Source organism: Pogonomyrmex barbatus, unplaced genomic scaffold (genome assembly GCF_055798465.1).
Source record: "Pogonomyrmex barbatus isolate J1 unplaced genomic scaffold, ASM5579846v1 scaffold19, whole genome shotgun sequence".
Taxonomy (NCBI): domain Eukaryota; kingdom Metazoa; phylum Arthropoda; class Insecta; order Hymenoptera; family Formicidae; genus Pogonomyrmex; species Pogonomyrmex barbatus.
In genome coordinates this window covers 1,701,408-1,725,951 of record NW_028297115.1, presented here as the reverse complement: position 1 = coordinate 1,725,951, position 24,544 = coordinate 1,701,408, and the positions used below count along the sequence as shown (strand labels likewise).

General features: G+C 39.2%; 1 protein-coding gene across 8 annotated transcripts in view; it reads right to left on the bottom strand.

Moving 5' to 3' along the window:
* Nucleotides 1-886: 886 nt before the first annotated feature.
* The window catches only part of Ipk1 (Inositol phosphate kinase 1), a 102,341-nt gene continuing 78,683 nt past the window's right edge, over nt 887-24,544 (bottom strand). For 7 of the 8 annotated variants that reach the window (XM_011642234.3, XM_089075627.1, XM_089075625.1 and 4 more), the window contains 6 exons: nt 18,946-19,150; nt 4,128-4,333; nt 3,639-4,034; nt 3,290-3,499; nt 2,812-3,176; nt 887-2,382 (listed from right to left, as the gene is read on the bottom strand). In XM_011642234.3, coding sequence (XP_011640536.2) covers nt 2,187-2,382; nt 2,812-3,176; nt 3,290-3,499; nt 3,639-4,034; nt 4,128-4,333; nt 18,946-19,150 — 1,578 coding nt within the window. In that variant the 3' untranslated portion in view covers nt 887-2,186. Of the gene's footprint in view, nt 2,383-2,811; nt 3,177-3,289; nt 3,500-3,638; nt 4,035-4,127; nt 4,334-18,945; nt 19,151-19,614; nt 19,696-24,544 lie in introns of those variants that run through there. The other variant, XM_089075631.1, reaches the window with a different exon arrangement.

Here is a 24,544-nt window from a genome sequence, read left to right as displayed (position 1 = left end):
CGCGGCGGATTCGCGAATCGCCCCCGATGGGAGGGGCACTTGCGATGGTAGAACAGCGGAGATGGCCGAGCGCGGCCGGAGATGTACGATCGCATTTTGCCGATCCACCAATCGCGCGCTACGTACTCAGAAGCGTAACGACAAATCCGAGAACTCGAGCGCATCTTTGTAAAAAAATTTTTTTATTCTTTTCTTTTTCTTTTTTTTTTTTTTAAATAAAAAAGAAGAGAAATAAAAAATTAAAAATAATTAATTGTGATACGAGCGTGTTTTTAAAAACACATTATTATTATTGCAATCGACAGTAATCTGATGTTTCATATTACATGTTTCGTTCGTAATTTTTTACTTACTTGACATTAAAATATATTTCTTTTTACACTTTACATTTTTACAATTCTTTTATATTATGTCAATTATATTATATGAACGATAAAATTTCTAATTTGTTGAAGAGCTTTACATCTGATTGTATTTGACCGACTTATTGAGGGTCCGATAGAAGACAGTAGTTTTGTTTTATACAGCCCTGGTTCGGTCAACGCTGATGCATGCTCGCCCCACCTTGCCACCACGTCATTCATAACTGTGCAACGCGGCCTTGTACCCGGGACAATTGCTCGTACGAAAATTCGATCAAGTCGGTGCGATATTGCAACGTGGATGTCCTCCGATATATCCGATTTCTTTCTTCTACATTGGTCAATATATTTAAAAAAAAAATCACAATATTTATAATCTTCACTGAATTCATATATATATGGTAATTTTTTTAAACTAATGCATCATTTAATTCTACACATATTTTATTTTATTTTTTTTTTTTTTTTTACAAAAATAGTTATTAAATAACACATATTGTACAACCAAGTCTAAGAGAAATAAATATGAAAGATGAAGTAAAACATTTATTTCATAGTTTGAACTAATATCACTATATAGTCACCCGCACTACCAAATCAATATATGGTCTTGAGATATTTAGATACTCATGCGATTTTAAATAATTTTTGTTTTCTTAATTGTTTCTTATCTTTGGCTATTTAAAGTGTTTACACATAGCAAACTAATTATCTTAAATCAAATATATTCATATTTTGAAATATATCAATACTGAAAATCTATATTTTACAATACATGAGCTATAGATTTTCAATATTACGAGCGCATTTTAAACGCATTCTTAACCTTTTCGAAATATTCTTTCTTTCTAACCAATTGCATGCAATTTTAAAATGAGATAAATGAGATTTCCTTTTAGATCAAGCTAAGTAATTTATAAAAGTGTATATAAAACAAAGAAATTTATTTGAAATATTAAACATATTGATCTCAATTCTATGTAATAAAGACTTGTATAGCTCTTTTTGTTTTAAATAAATTATAAATAATTTAATGATAAAATAAATATATTCTCTTTAACATTTACACATTTTAAAATGACAACAAACTGCTTTCATCAATCGATAAATTATATGCAGTCTTCCATAAGATATAATTACAAATTTGTGCTATATGCTGTGCTATATGCTGTGTACTTATCGGATATTTTATTTCGCTATTTTTAATTTAAGGGAGAGAAACATCAACAAGATAACGATTAAACAACATGCTAACTTAATTTCTCTACTCAGTCTTTTGACACGAGATCCTCATACACATAGCAAACTAATTATCTTAAATCAAATATATTCATATTATCAGCTTTAGCATGTTCCTATTCTTTCTTTCTACATAAATCTCTTATCTCATTTCATTGAAAAATCAATGCAATTACAATGTCTAATAGATACATTTTTGAGCATTAATATTAAATTATAAAACAGTTCGCAAACAATTTTTCATATCAACAAGTTCTTTTTCTATTCGTCGTCTGTCAATTTTAAAACTGTAAAAATAGTATTAAAACATATATTCGTTCGTTGAATCATATGCACACATAATCTAATATATTAAGCACGCGGAAGTGAAATGTTTAATTTAACACACTGATTGATGAATGATAACATCAATATCCTTCTTACGAATGCCATAAAAATATATCAGTATAAGAAACGGTATGCCTCATAATCGGTAAGCGTATCATCAATTAAGTATACACACGCACACTTGCTTTGTTCTAAATAGATGCCTTATCGTATAAATACAGTATCGTTACATTAGCATCGCTTTTCTCTCCTGAGCAATTATCTAGTCGTAAAAAGAATCTCTTCTTCTAGCAAAGAAATCACAGAATCAAAAATATTCACATCTCGTTGTTGATGCTTTTTGATGGAATGAACGCTTTTTGAATCTAAATCTGAAACTTTGACGCTACTTAAAAAGTAATGTTGCTCCGAAAGCTTGATTGTATTTGCCACAGGCATTCTTGATGCGTCTTCCCTATAAAAAGATAAGATTACTGAAGCTGATTACTGAAGCTTAACACATTTCAATTAGTGCATTTAATATAATGCGAAAATAATAGTTGCTTCACACATTGCAGATTGTAATAAATGACTCATGTTAAACATTTATGAATTATATGTTTTATGAATTTAATTATAATAACTGAATGAAATGATCATATATAATCAGATAAATGAAGTACTTGCTCGCTGCAGCGTTGCATGTATTGGGCAACTATTATACAGTTTAAACAATGACTATAGAGAATAATTAGAAAGCGCATTTCCTTTTATTTCCTTTTATAGCACTATTACATTAAATCAATTTTATCACTAACTTTGCTATTGTTATAAATCTATACTATTCTCAGCGCTTTAAACATACAATGAAAATACAGATCACTGTTCCGAACAATATACTTACGGATGCAATTCGCGGAAGGTCATTAATATGGAGCAATCTCTGGCCGTGACAAATAAAAGGTAATTTTGTAACGCTGACAAATGTTCGGCAGTAATCTGTACATTTGCCTTTCGCTCGTCATCATCGTTGCTGACTCTCTTGTTTCCATAAAATGATTGGCGCGAATCTGGGTTGGGATTAATTTCTGTTTGCGATATAAGATCACCATTCACAAGCATTTCGTCGGTATTAGTAGATAAAATAGACTCTAAACTGACATCATAATGAAATCCATTGAAATCGTCATCGTATTCTTGTGTAATACTGTTCTTAAGTATTTGACAATCTATCTCCTTCGTGGTCTGCATCATCTGAACGATTGTATTCTGGAACAAAGAGAAAGACGAGTATTCTCTAATACATATTCATACATTTAAAAAATTCTTCTTTCGTATATTTATGTATTATTATGTATATAAAGTCAATTAAAAATACATACCATTGATTTATCCCGTAAAGCGCGAAAGACATTACAAGTCTTATTCAATTTGGTCAAGTTTGAGTATATCATATCGTCATTCAGTAACGATGCAAACTTGGAGTAAATACTGTAAATATAATTGGTGTTCACGAAAGACAGTCGCTGCATATTCCAGATTCGCTCCAGCACCGAGTTTTTCGGTAAATCGCTGCCATTAAAATTGCATTTCTACGAGACCAAAAAAAAAAAACAAAAATGATTAACATCATTTATATAATATTTTCATATATATATATATATATATATATATATATATATATACATATATTATTTTGAGTAAACGATCATTTCTAAGACGAGTAATTACTTTTCCCGCGAGTTGAAGACACCATTCAGCTTTCGCTACCACATTCGGAGTGACACAAAATGTCGAAACCTGATTCGCGGGAAATTTACGTGAAGTGACCGGCGGTTTCAGCTGTTCTTGGGCGATAGGTCGCATAAGGGCAGCGCACACCAAATTGCAGAACTCGTCAACGCGGTTCTTCGTCGCCGCATTCCGAAACCATTCCTCCAGCACGCTCTCGAGATCGTTGGACGAGGACGTCTGATCGTAGACGACGAAGCCATCTTTGAAGATCTTCAAATTGTTCTGCGGTGACCTCAAAAGCTCCACTACAGCGGCTTTCATGCGCGTTTCCACCCCGGAGAACAGATCGAACGGGCAATAATTGCTACAGGCAACGATGCTTTTTCGTCGCAGCTAAAAAAATTGTTTTATTTAAATATATCATCGATAATCGTATATATGTATGTGTATAATTTGCAAAAATAATTGCAAATGATCGTTAAATACCTTGGCGTATTGATTGAGACAATACGGACATCCTGGAAATCTCTGCTCCGCCTCTTCCAGGTATCCCTGCTTCGGCTTTATCTCCACGCAGAAGGTCGAACGGCTTCGGAAGACGGTTTGATCGAGCTCCAATTGCCGGTCCAAAAACGTATAATCCGGGAACTTCATAGCGTACGTGTCCGTGATGTCGTGGTGCCGGCGTGCCTCTGCAAGAAAAATGTAAAATTCAACATCCGGTGAAACTTTCCTCGCTTATCTTCAACGCAATTTAGCTTTGCTAAACTCGGCAATAATAATAATAATAATAATAATAATAATAACGATAGGATATAGACGTTCACACAGTTGCGGTGCAGCGTGTAGGTATAGACGTAAAATAACACGTCCGTCCTAAAAATAAAACTCCTCCACCCGCCGAGCCGCGCCAAAGGGTGGTACCGAAAGACAACGCGTGGGCGCGAAACCGTTCTTGCGATTCACGTGATTCTGAAATAGAAGAAAGTCACGCGAGCCGCCGCCGCCGCCGCCGCCGCCGCCGCCGCCGCCGCCGCCGCCGCCGCGGCGGATGTCGAAGTGCCTTTGGCGAATAGCAGACCGACTCGCGCGAATACGAGCGATATAACGAGGCCTTAGAATAGATGCCGAAAGGAGATTCGTGACTCTCGTTACTCCGCGTTTGCTCCGCGATAAAACGCTGCGCTGCGCGTTCGCGGCGGGAAAACGCGGCGATTTAGAGGCCTTAATAAATCGCAACAAGTGCCGATTCGCCGGACGGCAAACAGGTGATTAACGGTGACTAGCAAGGCGCGAGAGATACTCGCGGATACTTTCTCGGCAATTAGAAAAAGATATATACAAATGTCATAAAAAGCGTGGAATTCAAACGCCGCCCACCGCGTGGGCTCCCGCCGCGTTTAGCGTTTTATCTCTCGTGTAGTAACTTTCATAGATAACTGGCGGATAGCGCACAATATTGGAATAATGCCGATCATGAATCAAAATGTTCTCCGCGGCAATATGTGTTCTGAGAAACTACAGAGAAATTACCGTTCGCACTTAATATATATATATATATATATATATGTGTGTATATAATATATATATATATATATATATATATATATATATATATATGTGTGTGTAAAGAAAAAAAAAAAAAAGAACACTCGATAGGTGTTGAGACTCGAGATAAGAATCACGGCGGTCATGACGCGAATCTAAACAGCGCCGTATCTTTCACCGCCGATTGCGAGACGATCGTTTATCAGTGGGGGCGGGGGAGGAGGGAGGCATAAATTAACGAACGGGCGGTTGAACTTTCCCTTCGCGCATTTGCCACCGTCGAATACACGCGGCCGTAAGATATCGGCACAATTAAAGGTGTCAAACAGAAGTTGCCTCGTTATCTCGCTTATCCGTCGTCGGAATATTCGAGTGGGTGTCCCAAATTGAACGTGCTCCATTAGTCACTTATGTCTCTCAGAAATCGTTAACGGCGGAACGTAAATGGCGTGGTTATATGGCTTTCATGAGAGAGAGAGAGAGAGAGAACGTCATATTCGTAACAAAAACATTACGCGATCGCGCCTCGACTCGCATTTAGGCGAGTTTCTTTAACTTTTTAATTTATAATTATTTATAATTATTTATAATTATTGTTGAGTCGCAACATGAAAAATATTGCGTCGATATTCGCATCGATGAAAAATGAGAATATATTGAAAGAGAAAGAAATAATTTGATAAAATTATGTAATGGAAAACTGGTTTCTTCTATCAAGAGATATACATATACAAAGTCAAGTTACATCCATGTATTACTTAACTCGAAAACAAATTTCTTAATTTTCAAAGCAATTTATTAAAAATTCCAGATAAAAATATGTTTAAATATATCTTACAAATATATATTTATTGTGCAAAGTCCTTAATACTTCCCATTCCTAAAAATTTATGAATAAAATAAAATTAAGAATCACTCGAACAAAAAATTCCATAAGGCGTAACTGGTACAAAATTAAACTTTTATAAAACTATCAAAATAAATATCCTTCTTCATCTGAAATAAAATTGCACTCAAAACGTTGTTTTCGAAATCGAATACTTGAATCATAAAGTCATAAAATCAGTATACTCTGATGTTTGGACGAGTCTACTTATTTATTGTTAACAATTCAATCGGTAAACTTCCAATTATAATATAAAAGCAAAATATTAGAAAAAAGCGACTTCAAAAAAAATTTCTCGATTTTCTCTGAAAATATTCTAATTGTTCGAAACATAAACAAATTCTCTCGAAAATTTCAAGTTTTCCAGATAGTAGATACTCTGTTATTTTATATAAACTACACTCTCTCAATCATCAGATATTTTTTTACTCTTCGCTTACTCTTCTTTTTGAGTGTTATAACAAAGCTATTTAGCTGTCACAAGTAAACCTGATGGCAACAAATTTCTCTCAGCGTGATAAGCGTCAGCGAAACGAGAGGTCCGTGTCAAAGGATAATGACGTACGGTAATTTCGCTAAATGCCGAGCACGCGTGACTTTAAATTTCGTGCATCATGCACAAAGTTACGGATCGATCGTGCGTCTTTCCTTTTTCTCCTCGGCGGAGGGAAAGCTGCGCGTAGAACTAACTACGAGCGAGGGTAATTTCTTCGGATTCTTCTATTCTCTCCCGTTCCAAATTTCCGATCGAGTAAATTTGCTAACGCGGTGACTCTTTTCTTTTATTATCTATAAAAAAAAAAAAAAAAAATTATCGATAAAAAAAAAATCAAAATCGATCGCGTCGTCTACTACTCGCGCATCGCGCGTCTTGTGCATTGAATTACGTCTATTACGTAAATTGTATCTTTTTAAGGTGCAATTTACGCGCGCGTTAAAGAGGTCAATTACTCTGACCGGCCATTTTCGTTTAACTTCACACTACGTCCGTTCCAGTCGACGTTGGTATTGTTGACCGTATCAGGTGAGGACTGATTACAACATGCCATATCAACGCGGAAACGTAGTATCGAGATATTCTCACGCCAAGATAACACTATGCATTTCTGCGCCAGCATCATTAACGCGTCATTAGCTGCGTTCTTTTTTTTTTTTTTTTTTTTCAATGTGGAAGGCGAACCGCTCGGTAGCACTCAGAAATGAAACAATTATGAATCTTAACAGCGTTTCGTGTTACGTAACTCGGAAAGAAAAAAAAGATGGGGCGATAGAGAGGGGAATAATTAGAGGGAAAAGACAGAGAGAGAGAGAGAGAGAGATAGAGATTTATGGAGATGCGTGTTTAAAATTATACTTTGTTTCTCGATACTTGAATCTTTTTCAGCGAACGCAAGGTGCGAATTATGTAAGTCAAATTTCACTCGTTAGATTTGATACGTAAGGTCTGTCGTAGGTCTATCGCAAGTGCATAAGAAGATTTCCGTCATGTCAACCGACGGCGATGCAGAGCGGCGCTGCGAAAGTTTACACAGTCTCCGTTTACACATTCCACGCCTCAATATCTTTGAAAATAAACGTCCGACACGGCGGTCCGATTGCAAAAATATTCCGCGTGACGTGGGTCGATCTCCGAAAATACATGATACGAATCGAGGACTATCCTCGAAAGTGAGTGAGACTGAAGAGGAAAAGAAACAAAGAAAAAAAGAGAGAGAGAGAGAGAGAGAGAGAGAGAGAGAGAGAGAGAGAGAAAGAACAGAAAGTCCCACGAGGTTGCGGCAGATGCAGCCGGTCTTAACGCGATTTCGTTAAAATATTAAATAACACAGCGATATTTTTATACTATCCAATAAACCACGAATAGTTATAAGAAACGTATAAAAATTCATAGAACTATGCATATCATAAATATGAAAAATGTTTTTGATAAACGTATATAATATGGATGTCGCGGACATGTCTGCGGTCCATCCCATTTTATATACGTATTTATAAATACATTTATATTTACTATGTCTTTACACTATATAATACATGTATTTTTATTTTTTTATATATTTCGTATACCAATTCGTGTTTATTTTATTCTGAATTTTACTTATTTATTTCGATTATTAATAATTATTTTTAATGAAAAGAATAACATATAAAAGATTTCAAAAACACATACATTCATAAAATTCATTAAATATGTATCGGAGACGTTACAAAATAAATTGTCTTTTAACTACGAGAAGAAATACCATTTAGTGAATTAATCCCAATATACATGGATTAAGTATAAGAAATATATAAAAACACATATATATTATATATTATACGTGTAAAAAAGAGTATATGTCTACAAATTATATATATTTATTTAATGTTTTTTACACGTACAATACTTATACAACATAGACCCTAAAGGATGTTCTAAAGACATCCAGAGAACATCCTATAAGAGAACGTCCTAAGGATGTTCCCAAGACATCCTTCGGATAAAATGTGTTGTATGAGTATGTATAAGTTTTTATACATTCTATAGATTTTTATACCAATGTTTCTTATACCAATTCGTGGGATATGTTTATAAATAAGTTTATAAGTTTATACCTATAAAATCGCGGATATGTTTATATACGTTTATTTAATACCTTTTTCGTGAGTTTTAATATATTTTTTTATACCAATCTGTGTTTATCGAATGTACGTCATGTTACATTTATGTCACGTAGCGTTTGAAAAACGTTTTTTCACTATAATTTTTAAATATATACTATTATACGGCATAAAAATTGTATATTTTTTATATCTTTTATACCAATTTTAAATCACCAATATGTTACACCATATTTATACCAGTGAATGTTTATTGAGTAATCCCATTGGAGAAAGAGGAGAGAGGAGGAAAGGGGGTTTCCGCTGCAACAAACATACGAGATGCAACGTTGTTTTCGTATGACGTGCCTCTTCCTCCGGAAATTACATTTGTTTACGCCGTTTGTGCGCTTTGCGGGCGGTAGACAAGCGACTTTCATCGAACGTTAAAGCCGTTAATTACAGAGACCTTAATGAAAGTGGGGTCGCGGGGGAATGTCGACGACGACGCGTGATTTGATTCTCGCACGGACGTTAGGTGTCAACCTCGCGTATCATTGGAGAATGACTTCTCCGAAACGTTGAAATTGACGACGTGAAAATTGCCGGTATCGGCGACGCGCGGGCTGATCGCCCATTTTGTATTTTTCGTCCTTTTTCCATTCGTTAATGACACGCATGGGATCGCGCGGTGACGCGACGCGACGCGACGCGACGCGATGCATATTACGACGGGAAATCGATACTGCCGTATCGGCGCGAGTGCGCAATATCGTCGGAGATAACAGAGAAGCGCGAGTATAAAAGTATCGACAGTCGCGCGAATTTCACAATGTGCACAAAGGCGTCCGGCGATAACCCATGGCGAATAACAGACCCCGGGAGCTTTCACGTTTTATCGGAGGAACTGTCCGACTTGTATAACCTATTCTGTTTCTGTTATATTTGTCGGACGGAGAGGTGGGGGGGAGGAGGGGGGAAGGGGGAGAGGAAAGCGCGGTGCGATTACGATTGATTCCGAATGCGGTAATCGAGGGGAGTAAATCGCGAGTAAATCAATCCGAATATATTTGCGGCTGTATGTTATTTATGTATACCCGTGACGTACCGTACAACGTCCAAGTGGAAATTACGGGGAATAATGAATTTTATATATTGCGCGCGATAAGAGAAAAATTAGATATGAGCTGTAGTTTTAAAACCGTAATATATCGCCAAGCATATCGTTTGCCTTTAAAACACACGCACTTTTTTTTTTTCCTCTCCGTGTATTACAAATTACACATTTGTTATGCGTCAGCAAGCGCGGTAATTAGCCGCGCTTTCCTTAACGATATTTCTCGAAATAGCCCGAACAGAAGCCGAACACTGGCGGAATAGGATTCCATCTCGCTCGTAACCGCCGTCGGTTTCTCGTGAAATATATATTTTCTAGTCGGGCACGTGACGCCGTCGCTTATAGTCCCCGCATGTTCCTTTTGCAATCGCCGGCCGACGAAGCAACGGAGGGAGGGAGGAAGGGGAGGGGGAGGAGGGCGGCGGCGGCGGCGGCGGTGGCGGTGGCTCCTATTTCCAATCCGCCGCCGGAGAAAGTGCCAACGTGTCGGAATATCGACGAGTCCGCGGAAAGAAAAGCGGAAGAGCACCGCCGACCACTTGTTGCATCTGCAGCCGCCGGGAGACCAGAGACCGGATGGACTTTTCGCCGGTAAACCGATGTGTAAACGGATAAATGCAAGTTTATCTAGATAAGTGCGAGCGCGAAGAAGCGCGAAGAAAAGCACTGTAAAAGTTCTGTAAATTCGAATTATAAAATTTACGGCGGTTACAATTTAGTTTCATAAACACGGAAGTTTCACGGAGAACAGAAGTTACAATACGATGGAAGAATAATAAGGATGAAATAATTAAGAAAAAATACATACGTAAGAACGCAAAGGGGAAACTAAAAAAAAAAAAAGATAAAAAGAGAGAAAATATATATATAAAAAAAAGTACGTAAAAATAATCATAAAGATATATGAAAGAGAAAGTACAGGATGTACGACGGAAAAGTGTCGGAATCCTGTAATATTTTTTATGAAAATATCCGTAAAAGTCATACGGTTTCAAGAGAGCTGTATGATTATGATATTAATTCGTTTGCAGATAAAGCTACTGTCGAGACTTTTTATAATCACCATTTTCCTAAATGGAATCATATATTTTTTGTTATGTAATATGATTTCTCTCGTTACTCTGAATATGAAAGTATTAAGATACAGTTATTAAAAAATCAATATTTTACGAAATATTTTATACTTTAGTCTGATATATTCTGACAAAATAAAAAATATCTCATAAACTATTTATTTTTTATAACTGTATCTTAATACTTTTATGCACAAAATGATGAGATAAATCAACCGGTACGAAGAAGATACATCATCACTAAAAAAAAAATTATGCAATTAATAATATGCAAGTATTTTTCTTGAAGATAATTACATGTTTCTTTACACTAATCGATTCGTCTCCTTATTTTGCATAAAAGTATTAAAATACGGTTATAAAAAAATAAATAGTTTCCGAGATATTTAACATTCTATGTCATAATATGCCAGAATAAAATATAAAATATCTTATAAACTATTAATTTTTTTATAACTATATCTTAACACTTTTATATTCAGGACAACTAGAAGAATCATGTTATTTAATAAAATAACATGATCATCTTTGGTTTAAATGATATTATATTTTTTATTAAATAATAAAATTATATTAAATAATAAAATTATTTAATAAAAAATATAATATCGTTCAAACTAAAGATGGGCATAAAAAAATATTTATATATTTTGGCGCCATCTGCGAATGAGTCAATATCGCAATCATGTAGCTTCTTGAAACCCTATAATTTTTATATAGAACATTTTTTTTGGAAATGTTTCCAAAATATTAGGAGTATCGACTTTTTCGTACACCCTATATACGACGTTATTAAAAGAACGAAAAATGCATGACAGAAACGGGAATTACATAAAAGAAAATGAAGACACGGTGACCGAGTATGAGCTCTCGCCGCTCGGTATTTAGTAAGTATAATAAACTTATGTTAAACTTCGGTGGTCCGTTCTGACACGCGATACGCCGACGGCACGCCAATGAGCGAGAACCGTTATGTTTATAAGAATAAAAAGGTGACACGATCACGCGAGAATTGCGCGGCGCGAAAACTTCCTCGATTTTTTTCCCCCATCAACGGTCGTCGTCGTCGTCGTCGTCGTCGTCGCGAGACGTTACGATCAAGGTACACTGGTTTTTCTTTTTTATCTCGTTAATTAATATAAGGCGCGGCATTAAATTTTTAAGCGTTGCGTGGACGAGAAAGCGAGAGATCGTGACGTGACACGGGGCATCCCTGATTAGCATCGCTTCGCCGTAAACCCCCTCGGATGCAGCCGCGCGTAAATCCTGCCCACCCACCTCTTATACCGAGGGTTTTCTTCCAGGACCCCCCCGTTTCACACAAAGTCTGTCAAACAGATTTCCGGTGAAAAACACCCGGCGTTTCCTGCACGGCTCGCATCGGCGCTAGGCGTCTATGCATAAACAACGGGCGGTTCACGTCCACATGTGGACGTATGCAAACTAGTATCGGACGTCCATGCAACGTCCATGCGACGTCCAATGTCCGTTCTATGTACAAACGCGCTGTCGTTTCACGCGAATAATGGGAAGCATGAATGAACCAGACACGAATTTAATTTTTTATTTTTAGTAGTGCTATTGCGTGTTCCACTTGGGAAAGTTCAGGAAGTAAAATTCAAAAAAATCTGAAAGTTCGCATAAGTAACTGGACCTAACCACAAAGCAATTTTTTATTGTTGCTGTTAAATAGTTTTAGAGGTGAAAATATTTCTTATAGGGGTGAAAAAAAATCAATCTTTATGTTTCTAAGCGAATCGTCAAAACAACAGATGAATATGAAAAAATGTTTCGAATAAAAATTTCATGATTTCATAAACACTTTACAACGGCATGATAAGATTTTTCAAAGTACCCTTACCCCCCCCCCCCCTTACCATTTATTTTTAAACTAAAGAATATTTCTCGTAACTAAATTAAAGTTTATTTCACACCGAATTATTCGTTATTGGCCATCAGCATTCGCGTGATTACGTCACGTATTACGTTAAGATCAACATATCAAGGAAGAAGTGATTGTTAATATTTTTAAAATAACTTCGTGAAGAGATGGGGCTCGATAGGGCGATCGACGGATCCCGATAAGGAATCGCGAAGCGACGATTGCCCGGAGCAATCTCGCACCGAAAGAGAAAAGGGAAGTAGTTCCACCGAACGAAATTACCGCGCGTTGCATACAATGGGCGGATCTCCTTCTCGCCGATAGCGGATGATAAACGTCGCTGCATTATTCAAAAATAAAATCCCCTCCCCCTCCCCTTGCCCGCCGTGCGATCGCGTGGTCGCGATCTCGCTCCTTCATTGTGTGCGCGTGTGTAATAAATGTTCTCGAACAAAACGCATCCTTCTGGGACGAGGACGAAGATGACGAGGGGAGGGGGGAGGGAGGGAAGGGGGGGAATCTTTGCGAGATAGAGATGATCGTTTCCTTCTCGTCGAGCGACGTGCGTGGGCGTTTCTTCCAGCACATCTTCAACAAATTAATTGACTCTGTTATTTATCGATGTGATTTTTAATTGTGCGAAATGTTACGCATGCGTATCGGCGATCTGATTTTGACCTTTCGCGCGGGAAAGAAAACTGTAAGACGGAACGGAGACAAGAACGTATGCAAATATTATCAGTCCTCGCTGCACACTCGAACGTAAACAGAAAATATATCATCTCGTTTTATCTCCTCCTCGATACGAAGCCTCCGATGTGCTAAATATCAATAAAAGCATCCGGTATTTATCGTTTTCTAAAAATACCGTTTAAAAGCTTGTAAACCGAAGAAGTTACACGTACGTATTCATTCGAAGGATCGTATCATTATGCCTTGAGATAAACTTTGTAATGAAGCGGCTGTGCTTATCGCAACTTATTAAGGAAATATCAATAACCATTGACTGTACTAAAATAATTTCCATCAATTTCCAAGATGCTAATCCGTAAGTGCTCGCATGAGGTTAATTAGATCTCAAGTTAGATCTCAGTTTTAACTTATTTATATCTTACGTATAAACAAAACTTTTCATACTTATTTATAAATGATTATAAACTAAGGCATATGTGTTTTAAATATAAAATAACATTTTTTAAGTGCTAAAAATAAAAATTCCATATTTAAAAGAATATTTCTTTATATACATAGGAAGAAAAATTAGTCTTAAATGAAAACAAATATTTTCTTTTATGAGCAAGAACATTATAATCTTATTAAAAATTTCGGTCCTGATCTGACTGAATTTGTATCGATGCAAGTATTACTTTTGTTCAAGACTAAAAATCTTCTATTATAATATATATAAGAATATATATAAGAATAGTTAGTCTTGATTTAAAAGTAATATTTTTTTTATGTAACATTTAGATTAATAAATGCAAGTGGGAAGCTTTCAAGGCTGAGTCAGTTTAACTCCCACTTACCCAAGATGAAACAAACGTAAAGGAAAAATAAAATAGAAAAAAAAAAAACGTGCGCTCGAAAGGATCAAAGGGCACTCGCAATCACGTGGCCGATCATAACCACGCGACAGTAAAAAACATCTATCTCTATATTTATTAACCGTATCCTTTTAATTACTATAATAACTGCCTCTCTGTAACACTGCCGGCATCTGTCTACCGAAGTACGTCGCTATACGTACCACACATCGACTTTATTTTTTTTTACCGAGAGAGACTTCGTCTTTTACATCTCGTCAAACGATATATCCGACTTTCCGAAAGTTGAAAGTACACATTATTGAAAATGACGAAGACGAGACGAGGCTCGCGTCGGGTCTCACTAATGCGGTTCTTCCTCGCAGCTTCCGTTCATAATGCTCCAAGTCTCTCCTGTCCTCCCCGAGAATGACGTCAGCAAGACGGGGACAAATTTTTACAGACGACTCACTCGACGACGCAACGGCGCGAGGACTGACGGAGGGAGAATTTATTCGCGTCTCTCTAGCCGATGGAGTTTTGCTTCACGCATTTCCCACTTGCGCACTTCGAATTTCCGTCCTTCGCCCACAGATCAACGATCCCTCGGCCGATTTCGCGGCTCGTCGCTGAGAACGATATTTGAAACGAGCGACCTCAGGCGAGCACATTGGCTTTTCCGAAGGTGCGGTATCTCGGGGCTGTGCGGACATCTCTCTCGGGGTCGCGGCCTTTTCGTAGGAGTGACTGATCGTGTGCGCGTCCCGCGCTCGGAGAAACGTGTGAACGTCGCGGTCAACAAGCGGCGAGACGCGCCGAGGTTTCTCCCATAAATCGAGAGGCATACACGTGAAATTCCGCGTTAAATTAAGAAACCAGTGATCCAGATAGCGGTGGAGGATTATGCGCGGGATATGCGCGTGTCTCGGGAGGGGTGGGTGGGAGGGGGAGGGGGGAGGGGGCATTAAGGAGGAAACTTAAAAAACGAATAACCGGACGCCGGAGCCAACGACACGCCGCTTTGCCTTTGACGCCGCGTCTCTCCTCTCGAGGAGACGCCTCTCCTCTCGCGACGTCATCTTTTTGAGAGCGCACAGCTGCAGGCACCCGAGAGTGTGGGAGACGGAGCCCGCAGGAGCCGCGCGTCGTAAATTTAGAGGCGGACGTGGCGCACTTTATTTCCCGGCGCGAATGAAAAGCGCCGCTCGCTGTCGCCGGTCGAAACTCGCGGTCGACATTCGCCTAAATTGCATTATAAGTTGCTATTTACTATTTTATCGATCGACGAGCGCCAGGTATCACGTTGCTCGGTGAGAAAGCCGCGTCCGCTGCTTCTCGAGCCTGTGCTCACTTAATTAACCCGCGAGGAATGGAATGCATCGCACTTGATCGTTTCCTTTTGATATGACGGTAAACGCCGTCAAATTAAATCGAAAAGATTCGCGTAGGCGAGTACACGGTTGGTCACGCGTGAGTACGAGCGTAGAAACGGCGGATACGATCTTTAAGAACGTATATATTACGCCTACTTTTGTTTACAATGGAAAAATTATAGATTGTGCCAAGTCGCATTTAAAAGTAATACAACAAAGTTTTGTGGCGGCTTAGAATCTGGAAATTATTTAAGTATAAAGTTAAGTAGAAAAGTGCTTTTAATAGAAATGTAATTAAGAAATAATGACAATCTCGATTTTTGTTTTTTTTATGTAAGTACTTATTCGATTTGAAGTATGTCGATGACTTTGATATAAAAACTTAATTTTTATTAAAAATACAAACAAAATGATGAGGTGATACAAATAAAATTAAATTTTATTTACAGAACAACTAATCTCGCAATGAAACTTTATATAAATCTTAAATAATTATACTTATAAAAAAAATTAAGATTTTTAAATAATTTCTTTAAATAATTTTTAAAATTAAGATTTCATTTCTTAATTACATTTCTATTGGAGCACACTTCTACATATTTATTTAAATCTTTGCTCTAAATTTTAAATCACCGCTAAGCTTTTTTTATATTATTATTTTTTAATTTAGAATAATTTGTAAATTTTTTGTAATTTTTTCATTGTACATATAAAAATTATAAAAATTTATGCACATACATTAATACATTTTTAAGATCGTCGTAGATCGCTTTCGAAGAAAAAAGAACCGCTTTCCGTATATTGGATCTTTATTTCACGGTGAAGCGAGATTTTAAGAGGAATCGCGGAGAGAAAATCTTTATCGTCGGAATAAAATATCAATATAATTATCACCATTGTGATTACTAATGGCGAGAGTGATGTCTACTTCTCCACGGCTTAATATAACACACGATGTTATTCTTACCTCGGCTGTGAAATATGATTAGTCTTGCGATTTCAAATGCGAATAGAGAAACACACGTCAGTCAAACATCGTATTAGTTCATCACGAGTTTTAAAAAATATATTATATATATATATATATATATATATATATATATATATATATATATTAGGTGTACAAAAAAGTTCTGAGCTTTTTTTGTAAAATTCAATCTTTATTCAAAAATAATCAAAAAAATATTAATCAGCGAAATATTCCCCATTTGCATCAACGATCTTTTGCCATCTTTCGGGTAGCTTGCGAATTCCTTGACGATAGAAGCTCACCGGCTTCGAAGTGATAAAGTCATCAATGCATTTTCGTATCTCTTCAAATCTTACGAAATGTGTATCAGCCAAATGATGCTGCAGCGACCGGAATAGGTAGTAATCGGAAGGCGCCATGTCTGGGCTATACGCGTGCGGGAGAAGTTCCCACCCTAATGCAAAGATATGGTCCTGAGTCGCTTTCGCAACATGTGGTCGAGCATTGTCATGAAGCAAGATCACTTTACGACGTTCTTGGCCAGTAAATCCTTGGCCTCTTTTCTTCTAATGCATCGCTCAAATTGATCAATTGTTGTTGGTAGCGGTCTGCCGTGATTGTTTCACCCGGTTGTAACAACTCGTAATACAACACACCTTTCCAGTCCCACCAGATACAGAGCAAAACCTTCTTGGCGTGGATATTGGGCTTTGGCGTCGATGTCGAAGGTTGACCAGGGTCAACCCATGATTTTCTACGTTTAGTAATCATAAAGAATCCACTTTTCATCGCCTGTAATGATTTTGTGCAGAAAATCTTTTTTCCGGAACTTTGAAAGCAAAGTGAGTGCAGTGTCACGCCGACGATTTTTGTTGTCTTCGGACAATTCATGCGGAACCCATCTGCCTTCCTTCTGAACCTTTCCCATTGTATGTAAACGTACGGAAATGGTTTGCTGCGTAACGCCAAGCTGTTCTGCAAGCTCCTTTTTGCGCAGAGTTTATATCCAGTAGTGCTTGCAATTCGTCCGTTTCAATCTTTTGAGGACGTCCAGCACGCGGTTCATCTTCAAGACTGAAATCTCCTTGGCGAAACTTTTGATACCATCTTTTACATGTAGTATGACTTACAGCGTTTTCTCCATATGCAGCACAAATCATTGCAGTGGCTTCAGCAGCATTTTTCTTCAGATGAAACGCGAAGTAGACGAAAAATCGAATATGCTCTTTTGTTATTGCTATCGTGAACACTACTGATTTTTGAGGTTATGTGCATCAAACGCCAAATCGTATGGCATTTTAGAAGGCCAAATGTCAACGCTTTAAAACCGCAAAAGGGAAGATATATAAAATTTAAATTGTTATTTCGGTTGTATGAAATCTAAAGCTCAGAACTTTTTTGTACACCTAATATATATATATATATATATATATATATATATATATATATATATGTGTGTAGATATATATATATATATATATATGTGTATATGTAGATATATAAATTCTCGACAATTTCTCTACATTGTAACATCCATCGCGGATAATATTTTTGCGATGTTTAACGATTATTCGTGGACGAGAATAGCTGTGTCGGCTACTCTGACTTGCGAATGCAAAAATTGATTAAAGTCGTCGAACTCACTGACGACCACCAATCCATTATCCGTCCGAAATTATCCGATTGATTCGAATAGTCGCGGTGAATCTACCGGACAACTGTCTTTTCACGAACACTCCATACATCTGTAATATCGTAATTTAATACTATCGATCGCGCGTAGCGTGGAAAATGAAGGATGAGAATAAGGCGCAATCGGATCGCCCCTTGTTGACAATATTGCAAGCGAAATCGATGAAATTTCAGCTCCAGACTCCTCGCGTGCACGAGAAACCCGGTGTCCCGAGAGGCTTCGCGGACGCGGAAAGATCGTTATTCAGTCGGAGCGATCGAAAAAAATAAAGCGGCAGGTGTACACGTCGACGGGGAATAACTCAGCGGCCGCCTTAATAAAAACGAAAAGATGACACGGTCGAAACTAGTTACGATCCGGCAGCACCTGTTTCGCGTTTGTTTCCCAAGAAGGGCACGATTACGCGTAAATATCGAAAAGTTAACATTCCGCCGGAGAAAGTGATGCGCGTTGGATAATTGTTGATGCAAGCGAAAAAATAAAAGGAGACAAAAGAAAAATCGAAGGTTGCGGCCAAATTACGCAAAATTACTCACGAAACGAACTTAAATTTCAAATATATTTCGTGGGAATCGCGGCATATTCTATGCAAATACGAGGAGCGATAAAGAGCGGCGCGGCGCGGCGCGATATCTCCGACGTGTGGGAAAACAATTTACCTGGTCGATGAGGGCGGATGGCGTCCGACAATTTGGCTATATCGGCCCCGTCGCAACGAACAATTTTGGGGATCTGCACGTAAGAGCCCAAAAAACAGGAAACCACGTTCCTGGCGTACCCCACCTCTCGCTGCACGCGTGTTCTACCGCCATCCGGTGAAACCTCGCCCGGTAACGACTTCCGGAATCGTATTACCGTGTGCTCCTGAAAGCCGAAAAAATAAACCTGATAAAGCCAAACAGCCGCAGTCATTTCAAAGGGCGGTACGCGTCCCTTTGACGAATACCGAAATGGCAACGGAATTATCAGCTATAAATACGCGTCGTATGATATATTGAATATTTTAATTCCGTTAACATCCTCGTGCTATAAATAAGCCGAGTGAGAAATTACATTGCGGTTACAGAATTATTATTGTACGGATGGAAAATCGCATGAGCGTAAAGGAAAAAAAAAAAAAAAAAAAATTCAAGGTGGAAGCGCGTCAGCAGCTATATTTCCCTCCCGTCGGCGGTCTGGCTCTGCCTAACAAACAAACGACCCCGCATTTTCTATGCGCCTGGATACGTAACGTGGCTCGCGTTATCAGGAGCAGATCAATGCCTCCCAACCTGGCGGCGTGGCAACGGGGCGAGTGTATGTAGGTCGACTTTATGAAAAATTCTCACGTTAAAGATAAGCCACCGCTCTCCGTCCGTTGTTTCCAGGCACGCTCGACTTGGTCGCCGCGGCATTTACGAACGCCGCGCGTCAATCGATGAACCGGTCGGAGGAGGTGAGACGGGAGGGGGGGGGGGAGCAGAGGTTCTAGGACATTCCGAAAATTAATTCGCCCGGACCGTTCCAATTTTGCGCTTCGCGATAAGTGTTAAGGTGACGACGACTTGATGCTCCATTCTTATTTTTAGCTTATCTTTTACTCTTTTCAATCCCTCAGCTGAGTGACGACAGGACATCTTCTACTCGAACCTTAGACTAGCCGAAGCGCTCCTTAGAGGACGGAGCGCGATTAATAACGTAATAATAAATGCGGATGAATAATTAATTCCGAGATGTGGCGAACGGCGCGAGGTCTTCCTTTCCCGAGCGCGACGCTTTTATCCCGGCGCGAAAGTGTCCGTCGTCGAATCTTATTCGGGATTTGCGAAAGACAGCCGTTACCCGCGACAATTTCGCAAGGCTCGGAGCAAGGCGGGCGAATGTAACCATTACTTAATAAGCGTATGCGCCGTGATTTTCGGCATGGCGGTCGACACGCTCGATCGAGGTTATCGGCAAACTTCACGGACCGTGTCGAATTCGATAGTTTATATGGAAAAACGAGCAATGACTAAGCGTCGCCGAGCTGAGCTGAGCCGAGCCGAGACGAGCCGCGGCCGTCGTTCTTGTGATTTCGATCTACGAAATCGCGTCCTAATTACGATTCTGGATGAGTGTCGAACCCGTGAAAATCCGATTTTGGCCGCTTTCCCAAACGGATTCAGAGATCGCGCTCCAAATTATTTCAGACGATCCGACGATAAAGGTAATTGCGATTTTCGCGATGGGTTCTAATCGCTTTCGCGAAATAACGCGAATAAATGCGGCATTAATTACCACGTGCTAATCTTCCGCGTGCCGGCGAACCGCGGCCGCGTTAATATAATCGGCCAACATTTTGCCATGTAAAAAGACAGGAGATGAACAGAGCCGATCGACCATTGGCCCAATAATGATCCACGGTGAATGCTCGACGGACAGTTGCTGCGCGTCCCACTTTGCTGACCGTTCGCCGAACTATTGATGATTCGATAACAGTCGCAATCTCCAAGCTAGTAACGTTGATGTGTAATTATTTTAGAGGAAAAAAATAAGAGAAACGGCAGTGCTAGATGGGAATATATATATAGAGATGAGCTATTGCAGAATGAAACGTATCATATTAAAATTGTTCTCATGACAGTTACAGATTTATATCTAGAGATCTGTAAATTCTAGTTATTGACAGTTGAGAGAGAAGAGAGAAGAGAGAAGAGAGAGAGAGAGAGAGAGAGAGAGAGAGAGGGAGGGAGGGAGGGGAGGGAGAGAGAGAGAGAGAGCACGATAGAAGGTAGAATGACATGCACTGTAAAGGTACATATAAACTATAATTAAAACAAACTCCCACCATTTTTTGATCGACGATAACAATTATCGGGGAGTTACAGGATATTGGAAAATCGAGTATTCGCGAAATGTATATAACTATTGAACCATTTTTATCAGACTGCTGTTTAGTAAGCAGAATCATTGAAACAGTCTAAATGAAGATGATGCGAATGCTTTATATGTGTAAAAACAGAAAAGATACATGGAACGAACAGTTTTGGCAGCGTTTAAATAATTGGTCAGATACAAATCTGAAAATAATTCTATCTAATAATTGGATTATTAAAATAATTACGTAGGACATTTAAGAATATTACATTTATTTTGATTTATAATGAAAAAATTATAAATTATTCTAAATAAAAAATTAAATATAAAGAGTAGGAATGTAATAAGTGTCATTAAGAAATAATGACAAAAATCTCGATTCTTTTTATATAAGTATTTTAAAGATTATTTATGTAATTTCATTGCGATGCGGAGATTAGTTGTTTTGTAATTAAAAATTAAATTTTTTATCAAGCATACAAATAAAGTGAGTGATGGTACAAATAAAATTTTTAATATTATTTTATTATTATCATTTATAATTATATATTATTATAAATGCGACTTAAAATAATCTAAGTTTCTTATAGGTTCTTCTTATATTGTAAATATAAAAATTATAAAAATCAGTGTAATGCAATAGATTAAACTAACTGCTAGAATATAGAAAATTTGATCATTATCATGCTTAATTGTCCTACGTAATAATTTTCGTGATTCAAAAAATTGTAAAAAAAATTATTTTTTAAATCTATTTTCAGATTTCGGCGAATTTTTAGATATTTCAAAGCAAAAACTGCTCACACACACACACACACACACACACACATATATATATATATTTAATTAATTTCAGCTGGCGAGGGATCTTATTAATCTTATAAACAATGTCATTAATGTATAACTACCAGGAAAGCGTGCTAAACAGAGCGACGCCTAAGCGTTTTAGCATGACACGTATGCCGCATATTGCATGCGGCATTGTTTTACAACAACGACATTCGCCGTCATGATTCACACGCGTTCACCGCGTTCATCGCGAGTTCGCCCCTGCAAGAATACATAATAAAATTTGGAACGTTCAATTTCCCGGTAAATCTCTCAAGAGCGTGCGACCCGGCGTGAACCGCCAATCGATATATAGGCTAAGCCGGCTGACGTGGCTGCAAGTTTTTCATGCGTCACGTCTATTAATGCGGCTGTATATACCTGCCTGCGTATATCGTTTTCTTTTCTTTTTTTTTTTTTTTTTTTTTTTTTTTTTCGTATACGAGGTCTGCCAACAGATGTATCTCCACGCGGGAGAAACGCGCGCGATTACGACATGCCTAAAAATACCCGGGTAAGCCGGGATGATCGATATTTCAATCGAAATTCGTACGATAAAATTGTACAAATTAAAATCGCGATAGAGCGTAACGATTGCGTGTACGCTCGGTATTATTATACGTTAACGTTGACGTTGAATTTAATATTAAATGTACACTTTGTGCACAACCGACGTTCGTCGGTCTTTTCGACAATAACCGACGAATTACGCTCGCTCTGGCGATGGATTCGCGATAGATAAAGGTTGAATGGCAAACGATCCGTAACGCGAATTAAATTAATTGCCTCCAGTAGAATAACATCTCGACCGGGACGAGGCACAGCAAAAAATGCTAATCGCTCCTACGGTTGCGTAAGCGAAATTAAACAGGAGATCACGTGGCGCGTTTCGACCTCGTTGAAAACGCTCGACGTGACCGCCGTTTGCATTCTCCAGCCGTCTACGTTTCTACGCGAGTAGCTTTTAACAGTTAATCTACGACGAGTATGACCCCGAGACTGAATAACATCTTTCTTTCTTTTTTATTTTTTTTACGCAACGCAAAATAGCCAAGATGAATAGCCACGTATGCCGCCCGATAAGGATAACACGCCGCGCTATCGGGTCAAGCCTTTAAATGCGCACAGTGTATCGCGCATTCGATACGCTCTCTCAACGTGCGGCTTTCAAAAGCGCTCTTTCTGAGGATATCCCTTATCAACTATCTCTCGCTGTACAAACACGGCGCCGTGCAAACATATTGTAAAAGTGACGTAACTGCCGTCGTGAGAGAGAGAGAGAGAGAGAGAGAGAGAGAGAGAGAGAGAGAGAGAGAGGGGGAGAGAGAAAGAGATAGAGAGGGATAGAGAGAGAGAGAGAGAGAGAGAGAGAGAGAGAGAGAGAGAGAGAGAGAGAGAGAGAGAGAGAGAGAGAGAGAGAGAGAGAGAGAGAGAGTTTGGATTAGATCGGAACTCGCGCACGCGGACGGAAAGCGCGTCCAAACACAGGAAATCGATATCGACGCCGATTCGTTTCGATTCAACGCAAAGCGGGCGAGAGAGAGAGAGAAAGAGAGAGAGAGAGGGGGGGGAGGGACGGTGGCAAGAGATAGGGGGAGAAAGAGAAAGACCGGATGCCCGCTTCGGCGAACCGTGTCCAGCGCGCGTACGATCTCATTAAATTCAACATGACCCGTTCCCGTCCGCCCGCGACAGAGATCGGACACGGGATCACGCGGAGACCTCGACAACAACAACGCCGAAACGACTGCGTCGCGCCTGCAGCTGCACAATGCGCGCGCGGAGCCCCGTTAATTCCCCGTCGAAAATGTCGCGCCGCGGAAACGGGCGCGCGTTTCGCGGTTAAACCCGAATATTATCCGGCTACCAATCCCGTTATATCTCTCGTGGCGAATAAATCGAGATCGTATATCCGATATCTCGATCGTGCCGATTTTCCCCCCCCCCCCCCTCTAAACGGACGAGCGTTTACCACCGACGGACAGGCCGCCGACCTGCGGCCGCTGGTGTTTTCGCGTGGGTTCGTGGGATTCGCAACGCGAGTCGCTCGAAGAAGAGCAGCGAAACGATAGAAGAGAGAGGAGGGAAGGGGGAGGGGAGGGGAGGTGGGGAAGAAGGAAGAGGAATAGTAATAAAGATCGAACGGATGTTTATGATCGTGCAAGGGAAATCGCGCGGCAACAAAGAGGATAGAAATACCGCGATTAATCTTCTCCGAGAGTTCCATACCGCCGGTGTTCAGCGTGGACACGTGGATATAAGGGGTCGACGACCCCCGGGACTCTCGGAAGAAACCGCGGAAGCGTATTAATTACAAATCGCTCCGAAGGCATCCATCGATCGACGCCCGACCATTCATTACCTGGCGATCGTCAGCACAGTTCTGAAGCGCGCGGAGGATCGATCGGTCCGGCCGGTCCCCACTTCAGTGCCCTCCTTTCTTCCACCACCCGTCCGTACATCCCCGCCGCCGTCAAGCGGGGGTCAACGGCCAACGGTTAATGTCTCTCTTTTTCTCTCTTTAAACCTCACTTCCCACAAGTCCCTCTCTTCTCTCTCTCTCTCTCTCTCTCTCTCTCTCTCTCTCTCTCTCTC